The following is an 18682-nucleotide window of genomic DNA, read 5'->3' on the forward strand; positions in this document are numbered from 1 at the left end:
AATTTCCACACATCAATATTTTGCACATTTTTCGTTACTTGGTTTACTGAATATTCTTGGTTACGTAAATTTAAATTTTTTTGCTTCATATGTAGTGATAAAGACGGCAATAGGTCGAAGCGTAAATATTTTATACTTTTAAATGAAATTTCAATTAGAAGAGACGTAAAATCAAAATTATATAATAAATTTCAGTATCTGGGTTTCTTTTGATAGTACTCAATCCTTAATCTCTTCGAGAATTCCCTATAATACAAAGAAAAAATCAAAGCAATAATCTTTTAAACATAACGATTGTCTTCACTACAATTTGGGTGATATATCGATTTTTAGAAAGTTGACCAAAAATTATTAATTCTTTAAGAAAACAGGAAATTTAAAATAGCCAAGCACAATTATTAACAATATGTAAAAGTAATTATAGTAAGTAAGCTTTTTTCATAAAAATACTGCATATTATTTTAACAGCACCATTTCCTTTCCCACATTATATAAGTAAGGATAAATTACTAAAAATAATTGCAAACAAATTTTGAACTACATTGATTTGTATCTGATTGCTAAGACAACGAAGTTGTCGTTCGCATGCAAGGACGTACGAGGGCCGGTCAATAAGCCCAAGACTATTTCTCCAATAATGAACATTGCATCTAATTTTTTATCACTTCCAAAAAATGAGATTTATCGTTTCTTTGTGATATAATTTCATCAATTCAATTAAATATTGAGTGTAAAGTGGTTGAGGAAACAATTCGTTCCCTAAATTTTGGAGTTTTGCCATAAATATCTTGCAATAACTTCGCGCAAAATAATTGACCTTTTGAAGGAACTCAACGTGTATTATATCGTATGTATTCCAATAAACGGTCGCCATGACTTCAATTCATGACAAACCCACCTTGGTCTTCTCCGATTTTCACCGAGAAACCAGCTGTTTGGTCTCTAGTTTGACATGGCAGATCCATGCTTCGTTCACAGTTGCAAAACGGCGTAAAAACCCCACAGTGCCAAACATCATTGTAAAGTTGTTATGATTTGGTGTGGTCGATTACTCTCAAATTCAAAATTGAAAATACTAATCCTTATGAGTTGCTTACACACACACTTCATAGTGTGCTTTTTTCGGGTGTCCAAAACGTTCGGTATCTTCTCTGCTTCTACAGCTACATCGGAATGGAGTAAACCACTTTTTTACTATAGAAAATGATAATTTAGAGTTTCTATAATAGTTATCATAGCTTTGAATCGAGAGACGGTTTTTTCCCTCGAAAATAATCCTTAATAAGCGCACGAAATGTTAGACCACGATTAACAAGCTATCAAGCTATGTAGCTTGTTTTAATTAATTTTTAGTTTATAATCAATTACACATGACAGACGTCTGTCGACAGGGGAGGTGGATATTCAAAAAGTTACGAAATTATTTAGCCGCCGTCATACAAGTACGTAGTTTAACATATCTGTTTATGGCTGTATGAAACTATTTGAACAACAACAATTATACAATGTCGAATGGCATAGGTGCTAGAATACTATGGAAAAATTATTAAAAAAACAATAGCAGTGAACTAAGAACATTGTTTCATCAATGCAGCGAAACCTACGACAACCCTACATATATATACAGTATATCTATCCACCAAAAATCCAGTTAAGATACATCTATGTTGTGTGTCGACTTCTTGTTGCCGAACAATGTGACATGTCAGTTGTCAAATGACAAGCGATTACAGCACAACAAAAATATGAAGAATGCAATGGAAAATTAGTTTCGACGAGAAGTCTGATTCTTTCAGCCAGTTCAAGAAACGGTTGTTTTGACATTGGATAAAATAATTTTGCTGGGTGTTAGTCGAGTTACTTCATGATACATAAGACATTTTCGTACCTGCCTTTTAATAATTTCATGGGATTCAATTGCGAAGATTTTACTCAAGACATGGGTTATGCTGATGGTGTATTCTTAAGACTTAATTATTTTAATTAAAATTGTTTCAAGAAGAATGACTTTGGGGCGTTTCTCTGAATTCGGGTGTACGCCTATGTAACAAGCAAGGTATTTTTCTTGTTGGCGTGCTAATTATAAATCGTAATAAATATATTCATTATCGATGTTGAAATTGATGGGTGAATCGTTTTTCGGAAATCGTTAATTAAGCCTCCGTGCACGGATAGCTATACAAGGCGAACACCTATACAGAGTGTTCGGGAATGAGTAGATGACGTGAAAATAACGCTGTGACCGAAAAAATTTTCTCATACGAGTTCCACAAAACTCAGAACTTATGAGTTTCTAATGAATGATAACGTAAGTCCATGTTGTGAGTCATGCCCAATGGTTAACAGCCTGTACAATCTAAAGATAGTAAAAATGAACTTTTCAATAAATTTTTCACAAAAAGGTACTCTCTGTTTAATTCGATAAAATTTATACTTTAGGAGATATGTAGATTTTTAGATCGTTAGATTTTTTTGCAAAAATCGATTTCTTAAACACTCCACCCGTAATTTGCGCGAATTTTGGATATGTTGTTCAGGAAACCCTAACCTACCTTTTTGCCAAACGACAGTTACCAAAATGTCCCGTTCGGAAAAACCTTCCACGCAACGAAATTGTCGGTTTTGACCTATCCAAGCCTCACATACGTCATGTATTTCACTCCCAGCGCTTATAATGTAGGTTTTCTCGCGAAACTAACATTTCCTTGGTATATAACTATGGTTATTATTTGTAAATTATCATTTGTATTAGCTCGTGTATTGATGGGAGATTTAAGAGAATAGCAGAAACGACTCCAAAGACTATGGCAAGATGCAGAAAATGACGAAAAAGGATGATTCCGAAGAAGACAACGAAATAGACAATGTCAGCGTGTATAGTGATTACCCTGACTTAGAACAGGATGCCAAAGAAGAAAACCCAAATTGCAGGAGGTCGACGTGTTGGCCAACAAAATGTCCCGGTTGAAATCCATAATTTTTATGGAAAAAAAAGGAATAACATGGTGTAAGGAGTATAACTTAAGAACCAGGTGGCAGGTGGGTAATAAGAATAGAGCATTAGGAATGGAATTAATCAAAGACCATCAGAGACAAAGGCTGTCTAACCCGCGGCAATATCAGAAAAATTTTGAGTGAAAATCCAGAGCCACCTACCAAAACGACAAGGCCTAATCACCAGGGAAGATGCTCTGAGTGCCCACGTTCACGTGAAAGAAAAACTAGATATGTTTGTGAAGCCTGTTCCGTGTTTTATACCTCGAGCATGCAGTCATCTATTACAAATATTGAACTAATTGAATACACAACTTTTTTGTTACAAGCGAGAATTTTATTCGGTTTTTTTTTGTTTGAAAGCCTGTAGTTTTATTTATAACACTCTGTTTCGATTTGTTTAGTATCTTTATTGAAAAATTTTCAGCAAATAAATAAAAAAAGCATCATCATTTTTTACTCTAAAAGAATCCACTTTCCAATAATCCAATAATATTTTTATACAAAGATTTCAATATTACCTACTAAGTAAGCCCAGAAAAGCACTAAAATTTTTCCAGAATTGATATCAGGAAGGCATCGTTGACCGAATCAATTTGGGATTTGCTACACCCCACGTATCTCAATTCTTTTTTCTGGGTGACCATTTAGATGGCCCATAGATCGTTTTTCTACTAAACTCGAACATAGAATTGCCATGAAGACTGTTAACTAGCTTATAGTCTTTTCTGAAAATCCGATAATAACAAAATTCGATCACGAAAATAATAAAAGCTTCTTCTGCAACATTCAATTTGTGACACCTTATGCGAATAGCTCATAAAAACATTTACAACTTTGTTTATGGTATAATGTTGTACGATTCAAATAATAAATTGACTTTTGAGGTTGGTTAGTTTGTTGGTATGAAAGTTGCGTACCACAAAATACCATGTGTCAATATCCCGAGGCAGTGTATTCGGTTGGTAAGTTTATTGACGGCCTAACCAAGTATTTTATTTATTCGTTAAGCACACATCCCATAACGGAACATCAGATATTTTGGTTAACACGATTATTAAATTGGGTAATTCGACACAAGGTGTTGGCCAACTGACATTGCAACAATGTTTAGCGTATACAGTGTACGCAAAAAGAAAATATATATTCACCATACATTTTAAAAAGAAAACAACAATATGAAAATCATAGGAAGATTTGGTGAACCGGTTCTCTAGCCAAATGGCCGACTATTGGGAATAATGCAGCCGCAACTATACCTGCTCCATCCCCCAATTAAATTTAAAAAAACAAAGAAAAAATATGTATCCAAACAAGGGGAAACCATTTTTACTTAGAATAAAGCTTTCTTTTCGTCTTCTTCTGGCCATTGATCGTCCGTTTTTCCTCCTTCTTCAGCCAGGTCACCACAATCAGACTCCGATCAGACTACACACTCCGCCATTGTTGACATTCATGCGTCTGTCGGCGGCAGAAGACCATAGTGCTGCAGAAATCCTTCGAAGAATGAGTCGTGTGTATTGGGGAAAACTTCATGAGTGATGGTGTCGAAAGTTTAAAGATGGTCGTAATGATGTGCATGATAAAGGGACGCAAATGTGTCATTTCAGATGACCTGGTACAACGAGTTGACAGAATGGTTACAGAAAACCGCAGATTCACAATTATGCTTTGTCTACGGAATTTCCAGAAGTTTTAATGTCTATTTTGTACTCTACTTGAATTCATTGGCGGCAACTTTCTTTGAAGAGGGCATTGAAAAGCTTGTCCACGCTTATGTCAAATGTCTCAATTTCTTCGGTGATTATGTCGAAAGTAAGTGTAACAATCTTTTGGTAATAAAATTATTGTTTTATATGAACTTATCTTTTATTTCTACCCTATCGGAGGTTGAAAAAAGAACGGTCCTCATATATACTAGTTACACAATTCTACTACCTCTCTAGGAGATTTTCGTTGTCGGTATAGAAAAATTCCCTGGGCAACTCGGACAGCCATGTGCGCACAAACTCATCTACCTCGTCGTCGGTGTTTTGACCACTGAGGGTCTCTTTCAGAGGTTTAAACATGTGGTAGTCGCAAAGTAGTCAGTCCGAACTATAAGGTGGGTGTTCTCTCATCCCAGTTCTGATAAATAGTACTCCTTATTAAGCATTTCATCATTGAACCGACTTTGAATACTGCATTATTTTTAGCGAATCCGTTGTCGCAATTCTCTTGTAAACACAAAATTTTAAACAGATTCATTGCTCGACTTTTTTTTCATAGTCAATATCGCCAGGGAAACTTTTAGCATCCTAAACAAACACTACTCAGTATAAATACGTTAGTCCAGATCAACTTTTCTATGTTTAACGTGCATACCATTGAGACAATAACTAAAGACAGGACAGGAGCTGAATCACTCTATTCACTGAATATGCCCAATTCAAAATATCTTACAAGTTCGATTTTATACTGCTGATGATGTCTCGTGTCGTAGTGTGGATGTTACCGAAAATGTATGTAATCAGTCATTGTATACAATTCCTAGGAAATTTATGAAATTCCAAAAATCGCACGGAAATGTAAAAAATAAATTATAATATTATAGACACAATTCCTAGGAAATCTATACATTGTCTAAATAGCAATCGGAAATGTAAATATTTGAGATATAAATGGGTATGCGGGGATAGAGGTGCAAGGGGAGGCGATCTCGCTGAAGAAGATTTAGAGAAAATTATACAGGACCTGACCAAAAAGAAAGAAGATACCGAAGTCACTAAATGTGAATTCTATAAGGTGAACACCGAGGCAAAACAACGATTCAGATCAACGCGAAACAAATACGCAACCTCCAGTTTGCACCCTCCAATTCAGCGTCTGTTTACAAGAAACTACAGGAGCTCATACAAGTAGTGAATGTGGATGTACAATCCACGCTATTTGCGCTGTTGCTGAAAAATCATCCGATGAATGATTTGGAACTAAAGTTTGACTTTATAAGAATAATATAAGTCGATTTTGTGATAAATATATTTTAAAAGTTCATAGATACTTGATTTTCGAAGCTTTAATTAGTAAAATTATTATATTTTACGATATGACTGTTACCTGAACGTTATTGTCCCAACGAGTGCTTTAATACAAATTATTATTCTCATTTTAACAACGTGTTTTATTACAGAAAGCTTTATTTTTATACATTTCCTAATACGATATTGGAATTATATACAATTCCTAGGAAATGTGCACATTTCATATTTTTTCATACATTTCCGGTAACATGGACACTCAGACAATATGTTTTACTGTCAGCTTCTTATGGCAATGTTGAAAATTTGCTAAAATAACCATGTGTAAGTAAAGTATAGCCAATAAGTAATATGCGAATAACAGTCATATCTCGCCTGGATAGATCAAACTTGGTAGATATATTAATTATTGGTTGAATGCCACGCAGACCCGAAGTAACTTAAATGATTTTGCAGGTATGTACTACGATTTAGATTTTTATTGTAAGCTTTTACGTCCTCAGATATTTGATTATGGAGGTGAGAGAAGTGGCTTCTTTCGCTAAGCAATCTGCTTCGTTACCTATAATTTTGAGTTTCAACTCAAGTTTTCAAGTTGATAACCATTTTGACACCATATGTTTTCGCTATGGGGGTCTGAGGAATCAGTTTATTTCATATTACAAAAATATTTGGAAATTCCACGTTATTACTCATTGTCATTTGTGACTCTTTGCTTCTTCTTCTTATTATTATTATGTCGTAGGTCGATGACATTTTAACATGCCGTTAAACTTTTGAACTGGAAAATTGCAAACGAAATGCAATACAACGAGAATTATTTTATTTGTTTTATCTGGTTCCATTGATGAGCGGAGAAAATAAATTCTACTATTTTTACTTCTACTACCGTTAAGCACACACCGCGCCAGGACGTGTTTTTAATCGTATTTGAATGTTCTTGAAAACCTCAAGGTTTTTGCACGACTTACGAGTCGGTTAATAAAGCCGCAGCCTCAATTTATATACATACAAAAAAGGGTAATGTTTTTATGTTGGATCTCAATTTAGAACATTAGAAATAATTATGAATGTACAGTGTGTAACAGATAAACAAAATAAACTTATTTATTATAATTATTGATTAGGATTATACGTTTATAGCTTGACCTAAAAAATATCCGACAAAATCACCAAGAACACATTTTTTCTGTAAAAATATACATAGTCGATTTTAATAGTGATACATGTACTTCAAGACCCCGCTTACTTATTAATATCTTTTCTGTAGATCGGTTCATCTTTACTCCAAATAGACTTGACCTTGGTAATTACTGCTATTTTTTTGGAGCATTCTTCAAAGCTTTACAAAATGCCAGTAATCACTGATGGAAGATCTGGAGAATACGATGAATGGTGAAACTATTAGAAACACAAGTCGTTCAATTTTATTCATTTAATTGTGGTGGCGCATTGTGCTGACGAATCACAATTACTTTTCTTTTGTATTTTTCTTTATTTTACGCTCGATCGATATACTAAGACTAAAATTAATACAGAGGTTAGCATAAGTCAGGCAACGCTCATAAGTCTGGCAACGCTGTAGAAAAAGATTGAAACGAAGCATGTTCGTGCTTCGGACAGTTTTGTTTGTGTCATGATAAAACGTGCTCGTCGAGTAGAGTCGGGGCAGTCAGTATGATCGGCATTTCAGGATTCCATTTTGTGGTCCAATGAATTAACCTTCAAGCTAAACGGTACGGCCAATCGGCATAACTGCCTGTATTGAAACGACCAGAATCCTCACGTCTTCATTGACCTGCCTGGGATCAGTTTGTGGTCAGATATCCATGCGGGAGATCTCATGGGTCCGTACTTTTTTGAGGGTCACGTGACGGACCAAAGTTATTTGGAAATGCTAGAACATTTACGTGAGCAAATGAACAATAATCCAACACTTTCAAACATCCTTCATTTCATGTGGGATAGAACTTCGCCGCACTACGCGTAATGTGTGCAGAAGTACCTTCATGTTCATTTTAGAGAATGAATAGGCACATCCAGATAATACGGTTGGTAGCCAACCAATTCAAAGTGCATTTCGTGGATTTTAGCCATGGCGAGAAACCAAGTATGGGAAGGTGCGTTGTCCTGATGGGAAGGCACTTTCTTTTTCTTCAAATTCAGGTCTGTTTTTTGTAATTCATCTTTTGAGCAAAAAAAACGGTCTCCATCACTTTTCCTATGAAATTGTTTTTGCTTTTATCGGAGATTGACTTTGTGTTGACATTCTTCGTTTTAGGAGTGTAGTGGTGGATCCAGGTTTCATATGCAGTAAAGCACCGACGACAAATTTCGACTCACTATGCTCAAATCCCGTCAATAAGTCCTAGGAGTTGTTAGTTAAAGTATTCAATCCGTAAGCTATCCGCGCATCCAATTCTTTTGATATGCAGATTGCTTCTTCTATTTCTCTAACCTCAATTCGTCGGTCATTCAGTAGTATTTGGTGAACTTTCTCGATAATATCGCTGGTTGTCGCAGTTTTTGACCATCCGGAACGTTCGTTCTCAGTCAAGCTGATATATCCACATTTGAATACAACTGACCAAAATTTGAAGGTCGTAAATTATGATGTAGAGTCTCCGCTCGTAGTGTATAGCTCCTCTTTCATTTTCGTAGACGTATTGCGTTCGAAATGTACGCCTACAGGCGAATGCTGCGGATATCTTGGACGAAACATAAGACAAACATAGAGGTCCTTCAGCAAATGGGTAAACATAAAGAACTTCTTACGAAAATCAGGAAGAAAAGCTGCAGTACCTAGGACATGTTATGATGGGCGAGCGATATGAGATTCTCCGCCTGATAATAGAAGGGAGGATCGAAGGAAAACGGTCGGTCAGTCGTAGACAACATTCATAGCTGTAAGACTTGGCTCGGACAGACGTCTATAGAAATTTTCAGAGCTGTGCTTTCTCGTGCGCCATTTGGATCGCCAACCTCCGTAGGGAGACGGCGTCGTAAGAAGATTGCCTTTTAAAACGAATATTTAATGACACCTCGATACTAAATTTTTGTCAAATAGAAACTGTGTGTTGATAATGGCTGAAATTCCAGTGAAAATCTCTTAACGAATGTGCAAATATATTTCCAAACTTATTTTTATAAGTGCTGGCATCTTCAAGTTGAGATCGGAAACTTTTCAGACAACACTCAGCTCTAGAAGTAGTAATTCGATTCTCCTACTCATAATTTCCTTTGAATGGAATATCCATTGTGTCCCAATTATAGTACAAACACACAACAAATACTGTACTCCCTGGTCTACAACTTCTTTCTTCTCTTTCCAAAAACGCGAACAGTTGAAGCAGACGTAAAAGAATTCGGCAAAATCATACGAATATCAAACGTTCTCCTGGTCTATAACTCGAATGAATTCAGATCAACTCATATGGTCGTGCTCTGGTACTCCTATATTTTTTTATCAGCATATCAGTCAACTTTCTTATCAACTTAATTGCATTATACATGTCACTTTCTAATACTGATATCGAAAAGCATATAAATAAATTATAAATAAAAGTGAAAGCACGTCTACATTAGTACGAGATTTTTCAAAATATTCTCCATTAAGATCAATACACTTTTATATGCGTTTGAACCAATTGTCGAAGCATTTTTTCCATTCTGATTGAGGTACCTCCAAAACATGTGATTTGAACCAATCAACGGCTCCTTCAGATGTAAAAAAACCTTGACGTCGTAATTTATTTTTGATCTGCGGGAATAAGAACAAATCAATGAGTGTCAAACCAGCACTGTACGGCGGATGACCCATCAATTCGATGTTTTGATTGTTCAAAAACTGAGGTGTGAGAGCTCGCAATGTCGTGGTGGAGAACCATTCAGAATTGACCATTCTACGTTGTTATAATAGAACGGTGGCGATATGTCCTTCGGAGTGCTTCGTGCGCGAACAACTATCGTTGGATTTGACTCATCTTGTAACACCCATACAGTAGATTGTTGTTTAATTTCAAGTTCATATGCATAGATCTATGCTTCGTCAAAATATTTAGACGTCTTTTGTAGGCTTTTTTTGCACCAATACACACCAGATTTTTTTGAGTGATTGTCAAATTATGCGGTACTCAAAGCGAATAAACCTTGTTGAGAGCCAAATGTGGAACTAATGCCCAAGAATGCCTCAATCTCACATGAAGATCTTGCAATATCAGTTCACGCACAGCAACCATGTTTTCTGGAACAACAGCCGATTTTAGACGACCTTCACAAAGTTCACCACCACCACGATTGAATTCGAACAACCAGCTAAACACGGTGGCACCAAAAGTCGAAGCAAGTTGATCGGTATAATGCTGATGGTTTTATGCACATAGAAAATCGTCGAACACAAATGTTCACTATTTAATTTCATTTACGTTCACCATAAAAATGTCAAACTTTATGATGGCAATGTCAGATTTGACATATCCACATCAATGTTGCCATATTTCAAAACTTAAGTAGTAACCCTAGTACAGTATCCAATGTTTTAATCATTTTTATTTTTTTTGTATTGTCAATTATATTTTTAAACTATGATCAATTACCTAAATAAATGACGCTACGTTTAAGTAAATATTTAAATTTTGTATATAATTAAATCTAGATTACAGCAATAAATTTTTTGGAGTGTAAAATATATATTTTGTGGAATATTATTCAGTTCAACTAATAATTTGAAGAAAAAGGACTCCATTCAAATTTGTGATAAATGCAAATATTTCAGCGCTCAATCTCTTTTAGGAAACAAAAAACGTTTCCCGACTTTTTTTATTTAATAGGTGCCAGTTCAATGAAGTTCAGTATACCATTATAATAGTATTTTATGTTCTGGCCTACTGATATAGACCGTGAAGACGGTCCTGTTCAAATATGCAGATGCGCTGGGTACTTTGTTTTTTTTTACCTTTTTTTTTTGAACTATTTACAATTTTTGTAGATGTTTTTAAGGGGAAAATTGCTAAGAAAGCCTTTGAGTTTGTTTCGACATACTAGAGATTTCCAAAAATCGAAGATTCTAGAATGCGATCATAGTATATAAAACAAGGCCCAAACAGCCGTAGAAGTCAGTAAACAATTTGATGGCATCGTGATTACATCCTGATAATTAAAACAGTGATCTAAACATTTTAAATAAATTAGATAAATTAGTGTTAATGAATAGTTTCCGAATAAATAAATTACGTAAATAAGGTACACCGTGTGTATAAATTCAGTCCACCGTTTTGTGATTAAAAACAGTGTAAATAAATTGAAACATTATTACAGTATTAAATATATATACAGAAAATGCTATTGTATAGAACTTGGTACCTCTAATTGCAGCAATACTTACGTGTTCGTCCACAGAATAGTTTAATTCTCCATCGTCATACAACACAAACCATCGACGTTGCCACCTCTGCAACAAAATAATAGTTTTTAAGATAAATTAGAATTTATACTTATTCAAATAATATAAACATCACAACAATATATCTATTGAAAATATGCATGTCTTTTTGATTCTTCCAAAGCATTGTAAATTTTAGATATTTTTTCCGTTGAAACTGCACTTTCCAGTCGCATTTTTTTGAGTATTTGGATACAGGTTCCATGGTTTCAATTAAAAGCCAAAGAAAACTTCGGTCGGATATTTATTTTTCTGTCAATTTATAAATGAAGATAAAACCTGGATTTACGACTACTATTCTGAAAAGAAAAAACAGTCAAGACAATGGATTGCAAAGGGCGAACCTGCTCCGATAAAGCAAAGACGTTTTTAACTGCCGGAAAATTGAAGGAGACCGTTTTCTGAGATAGTCATTGTATAAGTTCATCGAAGGGAGGAATTTGAAGAAAAAAGTACTTTTCCATTAGGACAACCGCACCTCTCACATTTCGATGACCTCCTTGACCTGTAGTTCGAATTGGTTGATCTTCTACCGTATTTACTAGATCTGGCTCCTAGCGACAGTTTTCTGTTTCGTAACCTCAAATTTCCATTTGCAGCATAGAGATTTTCATCAGTCGAGGACTAGTCCACAGTATAGACTTAATGATCCATACATACTTGAAACTTTGCATATATCTTCGTTTAGGTGAGTCCGACAAATTCTGCTGCTTTTAGAAATTTGTCGAATTCATGAGTTGCTATGTGATGAATATTTGCTTAATTCATTGGAATATCGAAAAAAGTTGTAATTTAATATTCGTCGAGGCATTAGCCAGGAAAGTAGTTGTTTTCTCCTTTAAAGAACGGCGAAATACATTTTCGAGATATGGAATTTCGAAATTATTTGTGGTGATTAATAGAAATCATTTATTTTGATACATTTTACCCACCTCAATACCATCGGAATCTATATTATCGGCGACTACGCTAGATTTCTACCTGACCAATAATTTGCAGTAGGAACTGCGGATGGTGCCACTTAACGATCGCTGGAAAATGTTTAACTACATGTACCAAATGTGACGCTCTTTGACGTTGTCTTTAGTTCGGGTCTCAAGCCCGAACGAGGAGAGTTAAAATGCTCTGATGAGACGCAATAACGTCGAAACTAGTCAGTAATTACACCCTCTCCTTGCAATTGCGAGCCATTGGGGATGTTAACATCGACAAAAAGGTCGATTTACATCACGATCTTCGGAGGAGTTGTAATTCAATATTCGTCGATGCATTAGCCTGGAAAGTAGTTGTTTTCTCCTTTGAAGAACAGCGGAATTTCGAAATTATTTCAGAAGCTTAACTTTTATATCGTGCTATATATTGTTTTTTTACAATAAAATCCCCATAGTATGAAGGATGATATCCAATGAACTCGTCCCATTTTTCAGGTAAATCAACGTTGCTGAATCTTTGATAAAGTATTTTCGACACTCTAAATTTTTTTACAGCTTCTCTTTTTTCTCGATAACCAGGAGTATCGTTCAAATATTTACAAATAAAACACTTGATTTGTTTTATAATAAGAAAACTAAAAAAGTTAAACTGCAGTAAATTAATTTTACAGGGTAAATAAATCTGAAGTAGGTTAGGTAGCCATGAAGAGGGAATTTCAAACAAAGATTTGAATATGAGCACACAGTACGTGTACCATTCAATATTTTAATGTGAATATCAATTTTAAACAATTTCTATGTCAGGGTTTATATACAAAAAGTAAAAACAGTTGAGAGTTGTAATTAAAAACTGATATTTGACATTTTTAAGCATTCTGCAGCAGAATTTTGTCGAATAAGATTGGGATTATGTTTCATTCTCAATTTTAAAGTAAAAAAAATTATTTAGCATAAATTAATCGCAAAATATAACCTCTCGAAATCGTTATATTTAAGCTGTCGGACTCCTATAATGCAGCAGGGAATTTGTCGGACACTATGATTGCAAATCTTAATCATATTCGAGGCGTCGGACAAGCTCTATGAAACAGTGCATTAAAATTAAGCATCATAAAGAAAGTTTCAAATATTTATTCATCATTAAGTAGGAAGGGTATTGTACTGTGGACTAGATGTTATTGCATACATAAACGTCTATTTTGAAAAGGAACACGGCAACTATTACTTGGAATGGATAAAAAAGTTGGAAAATGTGTATAGACTTAAAAGGAGATTAAATTTGGAGGACAAGTGTCTTTATTAGGCCGTAAACTTTTAAGAAAACCTTTATTGTAGGTAAACACAAAACACTGTCCTACAGAACAAGCAAACAGTCTCCCTTTAAATTGGCTGTCTGGGTCTGGGGTATGATTGAAGGAATTTACCACCCTATACGTGTAGCAAAATTTTTTGTTTAATTGTCGCGTTTCACTTCAAAATTGATGACTCAAATTATTAGTTTTGCATTATTTTCAGATGAGATTTTAATTAATGAAAATAATAAAATGTAACGCAATTTTTCTCAATTTATCTGAAATGTTACATAAAATTTCATTTTAATTGCAAGTATTAAATATGTTTGTCGTTAAGTTTTAATTATTGGCCGACTGGTCTATTTGTAAAAAATATTTATGGTTGTCATTACAACATTATTTACGGTCTCGAAGTATATCGTTCACAACCAACTTAAACGAAAATTCAATTTTGTTTTACGATTAGCCGTAATTATTGTCATTTACTTGAAGAAACAATTACACGTATACATACGGCAGTGAAAGAGATCAACACTCTAATAGAATGTAATCGTTGAAACGTTCTTTGAGGATAGTCTAGACGTCCGTCGAGCAAAGTTCGGTCAATTAAATTTTAGTATTTGCCGTGTGCAATTAAAACGGATTAATTTTAGAACTTTCGAAGACTACGTTTAACAGAGTTGAATAACTTAACTACCTCTCTCAACAACATTGAAATACGATGTCTGGCTAGTAAATAACGAGACTGATTACGAAAAAGGGTTCTATTATAAAAATTATTCTACATTCGAATGCTCCCTTTCAATATACTCCGCTCCCCTCGCCACACACCTTTCCACACGTTTTTTCCATTGATCGAAGCAGGGCTGGAAGTCTTCTTTGTTAGGTTGTTAGGACCTCTGCCGTTTTTTGCTTTACCATTTCCATCGGGTCCCTTTCAAAGCAGATTTTATCTCCGGAAACAAAAAAAAAAGTCGCCCAGTGTTCGAGCACTGGAGTGCGCTTCCTGGCCAAATACGCGTTATGGGAAGGTGCGTTGTCTTGGTGGCAAATCCACGTGTTGTTCTTCCACAACTCGGGCGTTTTTTACGAACTCGTTCTCGCAGTGTTGCCAAAACTAACAAATAGTAAGTCTGGTTGACAGTATGATCTTCTGGAACCCATTCAGTCATCCGGATACCGTTGATGTCGAAAAAAACTATCAACATTGTCTTGAATTTTCATTTGGTCTCTCGGCTCTCTTTAAAGCGCTTACACCACTCAAAAACATGCGCACTAGATAGACAATTGTCCCTATATGCCGTTTGCAACAATTTATAGCACTCAGTCGGAGTTTTTTTTCAATTCAACGAGAAATTTGAGATTGATACGTTGCTCCTGTTTTTCGTCACACATGGTTTTCAGCAGGAGAAAAAAACACGTTCTTGTCAAATCGCTACAGCCCAAGTACTATAATTGTGACGGAAACGCGTTTTGGGACGTGCATAGACAAGTTATCTAGATACCAAATTCACAACTAGTCTCGTTATTTAAAAGCCAGACCTCGTACTATACTATATTATCGTTAAACAGGTTATTGACCATTCTTTACAGATCAGATGTTTACTTTGTCGGCAAGTGTTGGTGATAATAATATAAAGAAACGGAAAACGTCTAAACGATAACCCAATTTGTTTTTATTATTTTTTCAATGTATTATCTATAAGTACACTCGAACTACATTAGTTTTATGAGTAATCGATATGTAATTGTTCAATTAGTTATCGGTGTATTTACTTCATTTTTTACTATATATACGAACCTAAGGCCTCGGAAAACTTCTCGAACCACGCTTGATGCTCTATTTACGTAATTTTCATTTAAAAAATTCTCTCGAATGTTCTATGAAAACAAGAATTTCATACACGAAATACAAATATTTTTTGTGCAACTATGAATGTTAATTTACATCGTCTGAAATATATTAAAAATAAATACTTGTGGAATCAACTTTTTTCAAAATATACTTTTGCTCCAATTTCTAATACTGTTCGAATCGAAATCCGAACATTCACAAAAAAAAATGTTAACCATAATGTACTAAAATTCAAGTAATTCATTCTGGAAAAAAATATCTGTTCGCGAGATATTTCGTAAGCTTGCACCTGTAGATCAGTCATCAACAGGAGTTTCGAATTTTTCCTGCGCCACTGAAAGATCATTTTACATTCTCGTCGAGTTGAACACTTTTGATTTCTAGTTAGGTATTTCTCTCGGCAAACAGTCGACGGACAGCACCGACCATACATGTAAAGATACCGTGAGGCTAGAATTAAAATCTTTGGAAGGAGACCTTGAACTCGACGCACATCGTATCATATTTCAATCACGTACACCGGTGAACGGTAGAGGAGGGTCTCTTTGATTATTCATAGTTTAAAAATTTATCCCTACCAAGAGCGTTGGTTAATCGATTTTTCTTTGAAAACTGACAGATTGCTCTATTTAATCCATTTTTGGATAATTTTTATAATCTTTAGCGAAAGTTCGTTTTTAGAAAGCTTCCTACTTTCATATCTCTTCTTATTTTTCTGAGAAAAAATATTTATCATAGTTCTATCTAATCTTGAGTATTCAAATGAAATGTCTCTATAATAATGTATATCAAACAACAAGGCTGTCAAATATTTTTAATTCATACATTTTTACTTATCATCACATACAATAAATACTCCTGCTCTATCCGTAACCTATTGTTTGAAACAGTGTTATTCTATCAGCTACTTCAGGGCGCGCGTTTCTTTTTCTTTCGTAGCTTCAACGAACTCAAATCCTGTTCCTTTTAATGTAGATTTCGTGTCAAGAAATAGACCAATCCGGCCAATAAGGGGATGAACTAACACTGGGATGTTGAACATGTACTAGAAACCTCTTGGCAGACAATATGGAATGCACTAAGTTATTCCATATTGTCTTGGTGGAAAATCTTTCTTATACTTTCACGAAATTCAGCTAGAATGTGAAGTTAATAATGTTGATTAATAGTTTGACCTTCCGAAACCCAGTGAAAGTACACAATTTCATGAATAACGGAAAAGCTAACAACAGCATTACTTTGAACTTTGATTTGGTCATTGGAGCTTTGTTGGTTCTCGATAAAAATGGGTTCTTCCATTGTATGAATTGGAGCCTTAATTAAATAATCTATGATCAATCACATCTTGTTATCCTTTCGAATAAATTTGCGGGAGATGTAAAATCGGCCAATTTAATTAACTGACCTACAGTTTCTCAAAAGTTTTGAATTCGGCCAAAAAAAATGACATTACAGGATATGAAAACGGGAAATAGACAATGGTTTTTACTAAATCGGTACATTCTAATTTACATTTTAATACAATAATGTACTTGAAACATTCCTACATTAGATTTTTATATACGAGATACGATTGGGAATACCTATAGTCCGGTCGAATTAGACCAAAAAATAAGAAGTAAACTACACAAACTCCTAACAAACTGAAAATCGTTTAAAATATAATTAAAAATAAATTTTAATGGATCATTTCCATGTATGTAAAAAAATTTATTCAAGGTCAAAGGTCAAAAAATGTTTTTTTCGCGATTTTCAGCAAAACTTTAAGTTTTATCCTTTTCTCTTACGAGCCACCGTTTCTGAAATATAACGATTCAAAAAGTTGTAATCATTTTAATATCCATGAGTACGCCACGAACATACATATTAGAGTTGTAATATATGTTAAAATATTTTTCTATCGGTCATTGTAGCTTACACTTAGAATATAAAATATACAAAATTTATAACTATAGGAATATCGGGTAAAATGAAACCCAGTCCCTTAAGTTCAACGCAATTGTAAACTTGAGTTACTGTCGTATTTAATGGCTATAATGATTGCACGAGAAAATCCAAAGCTGCAGAACAACGTCGTCGAACTTTCGGAACATCTTCGTCAATCGATATATTATTTGATGAACTTATGACAGTTCCAGGCAGTCCAGTCGACAGATACACTCACAACAAGTCTCAGTTCGTTTCAATATTGAAAGAAAAGTTTACTACTTATAATATATTGGTAAAACAAAGTAATAATAATGATGATGTATTGATTATTGAAACAGCAAATTGACATATAAAACTATTGTTGCTGGTGAAGATGTAGCCTTACTCGTATTACTCACAGCTCGAACTCCAACTGAAAAAACTATTTTCTTCTTAAAACGAAAAGTGAAAAAATCATGTACTATTTTTACACGCAATAACTGGCTGTGACTCGACATCTGCATTTTACAGGAGGTGTGAAATAACAGTTTTCAAAATGTTTGAAAAACTAAGATTTAGTTCATTGTGCTGAAGTTTTTAAAAACAATAATTAAATTCGACAACAAGTTATTACCAACGGCATTGGCTTTCTTCTACCTGCTTAGATAAGTATCTATATGCATGTTTCCTTAAAAATATTAAAAGTAAAAAACATGTTCATTTAGCTTGTCTTCCAACAACTTCAGTTTCTGCCCATCAACATCTTTTTCGGGTATATTACCAAGCCCAAATGTGGTTTGGTTATTAGCTAGACCCTACAAATTGATGTTGGAAGTTGGTCAACAATACATTAGAACCCGTTCAAACTCTACTCCCACCGGCGCCGGAAAAACTGCCCAACACAATTTTTTGTAGATGCAAAAAGGGATGCAGTGCTAAATGTGGTTGCACATTTACACATGTACATCTTGTCAAGGCCGGTCGTGCTCTAACATTGAATCACCAACAGTAGAGGATCCGTTTGATTCGAAAGAGGCGACATACGATACATCGCTATCGATGCAATTTACATGCACTCAGAATCAAGATGAAGAAGAAGAATGACAAGAAGAAAGTTACGACTCGGACGATTGAATTTCACAACTTTTTTTTAATTTGAATTTGCATTATTTCGCAATACTACTCAAATTGAACATGATCACAACAGACCCGTGGAATAGGACTACTAGGGGAAACCACAAAAA

At 34.6% G+C, this 18682-nt stretch overlaps 1 protein-coding gene across 1 annotated transcript in view; it reads right to left on the reverse strand.

The window, feature by feature from the left end:
• The window catches only part of LOC130890807 (protein outspread), a 144303-nt gene that overhangs the window by 45535 nt on the left and 80086 nt on the right, over positions 1 to 18682 (reverse strand). Inside the window, exon 3 of the mRNA XM_057795135.1 lies at positions 11395 to 11460. Within this exon, the coding sequence (XP_057651118.1) occupies positions 11395 to 11460 (66 nt within the window). The remainder of the gene's footprint in view (positions 1 to 11394; positions 11461 to 18682) is intronic.

This window comes from Diorhabda carinulata, chromosome 2 (genome assembly GCF_026250575.1).
Source record: "Diorhabda carinulata isolate Delta chromosome 2, icDioCari1.1, whole genome shotgun sequence".
NCBI classification, from domain to species: Eukaryota; Metazoa; Arthropoda; class Insecta; order Coleoptera; family Chrysomelidae; genus Diorhabda; species Diorhabda carinulata.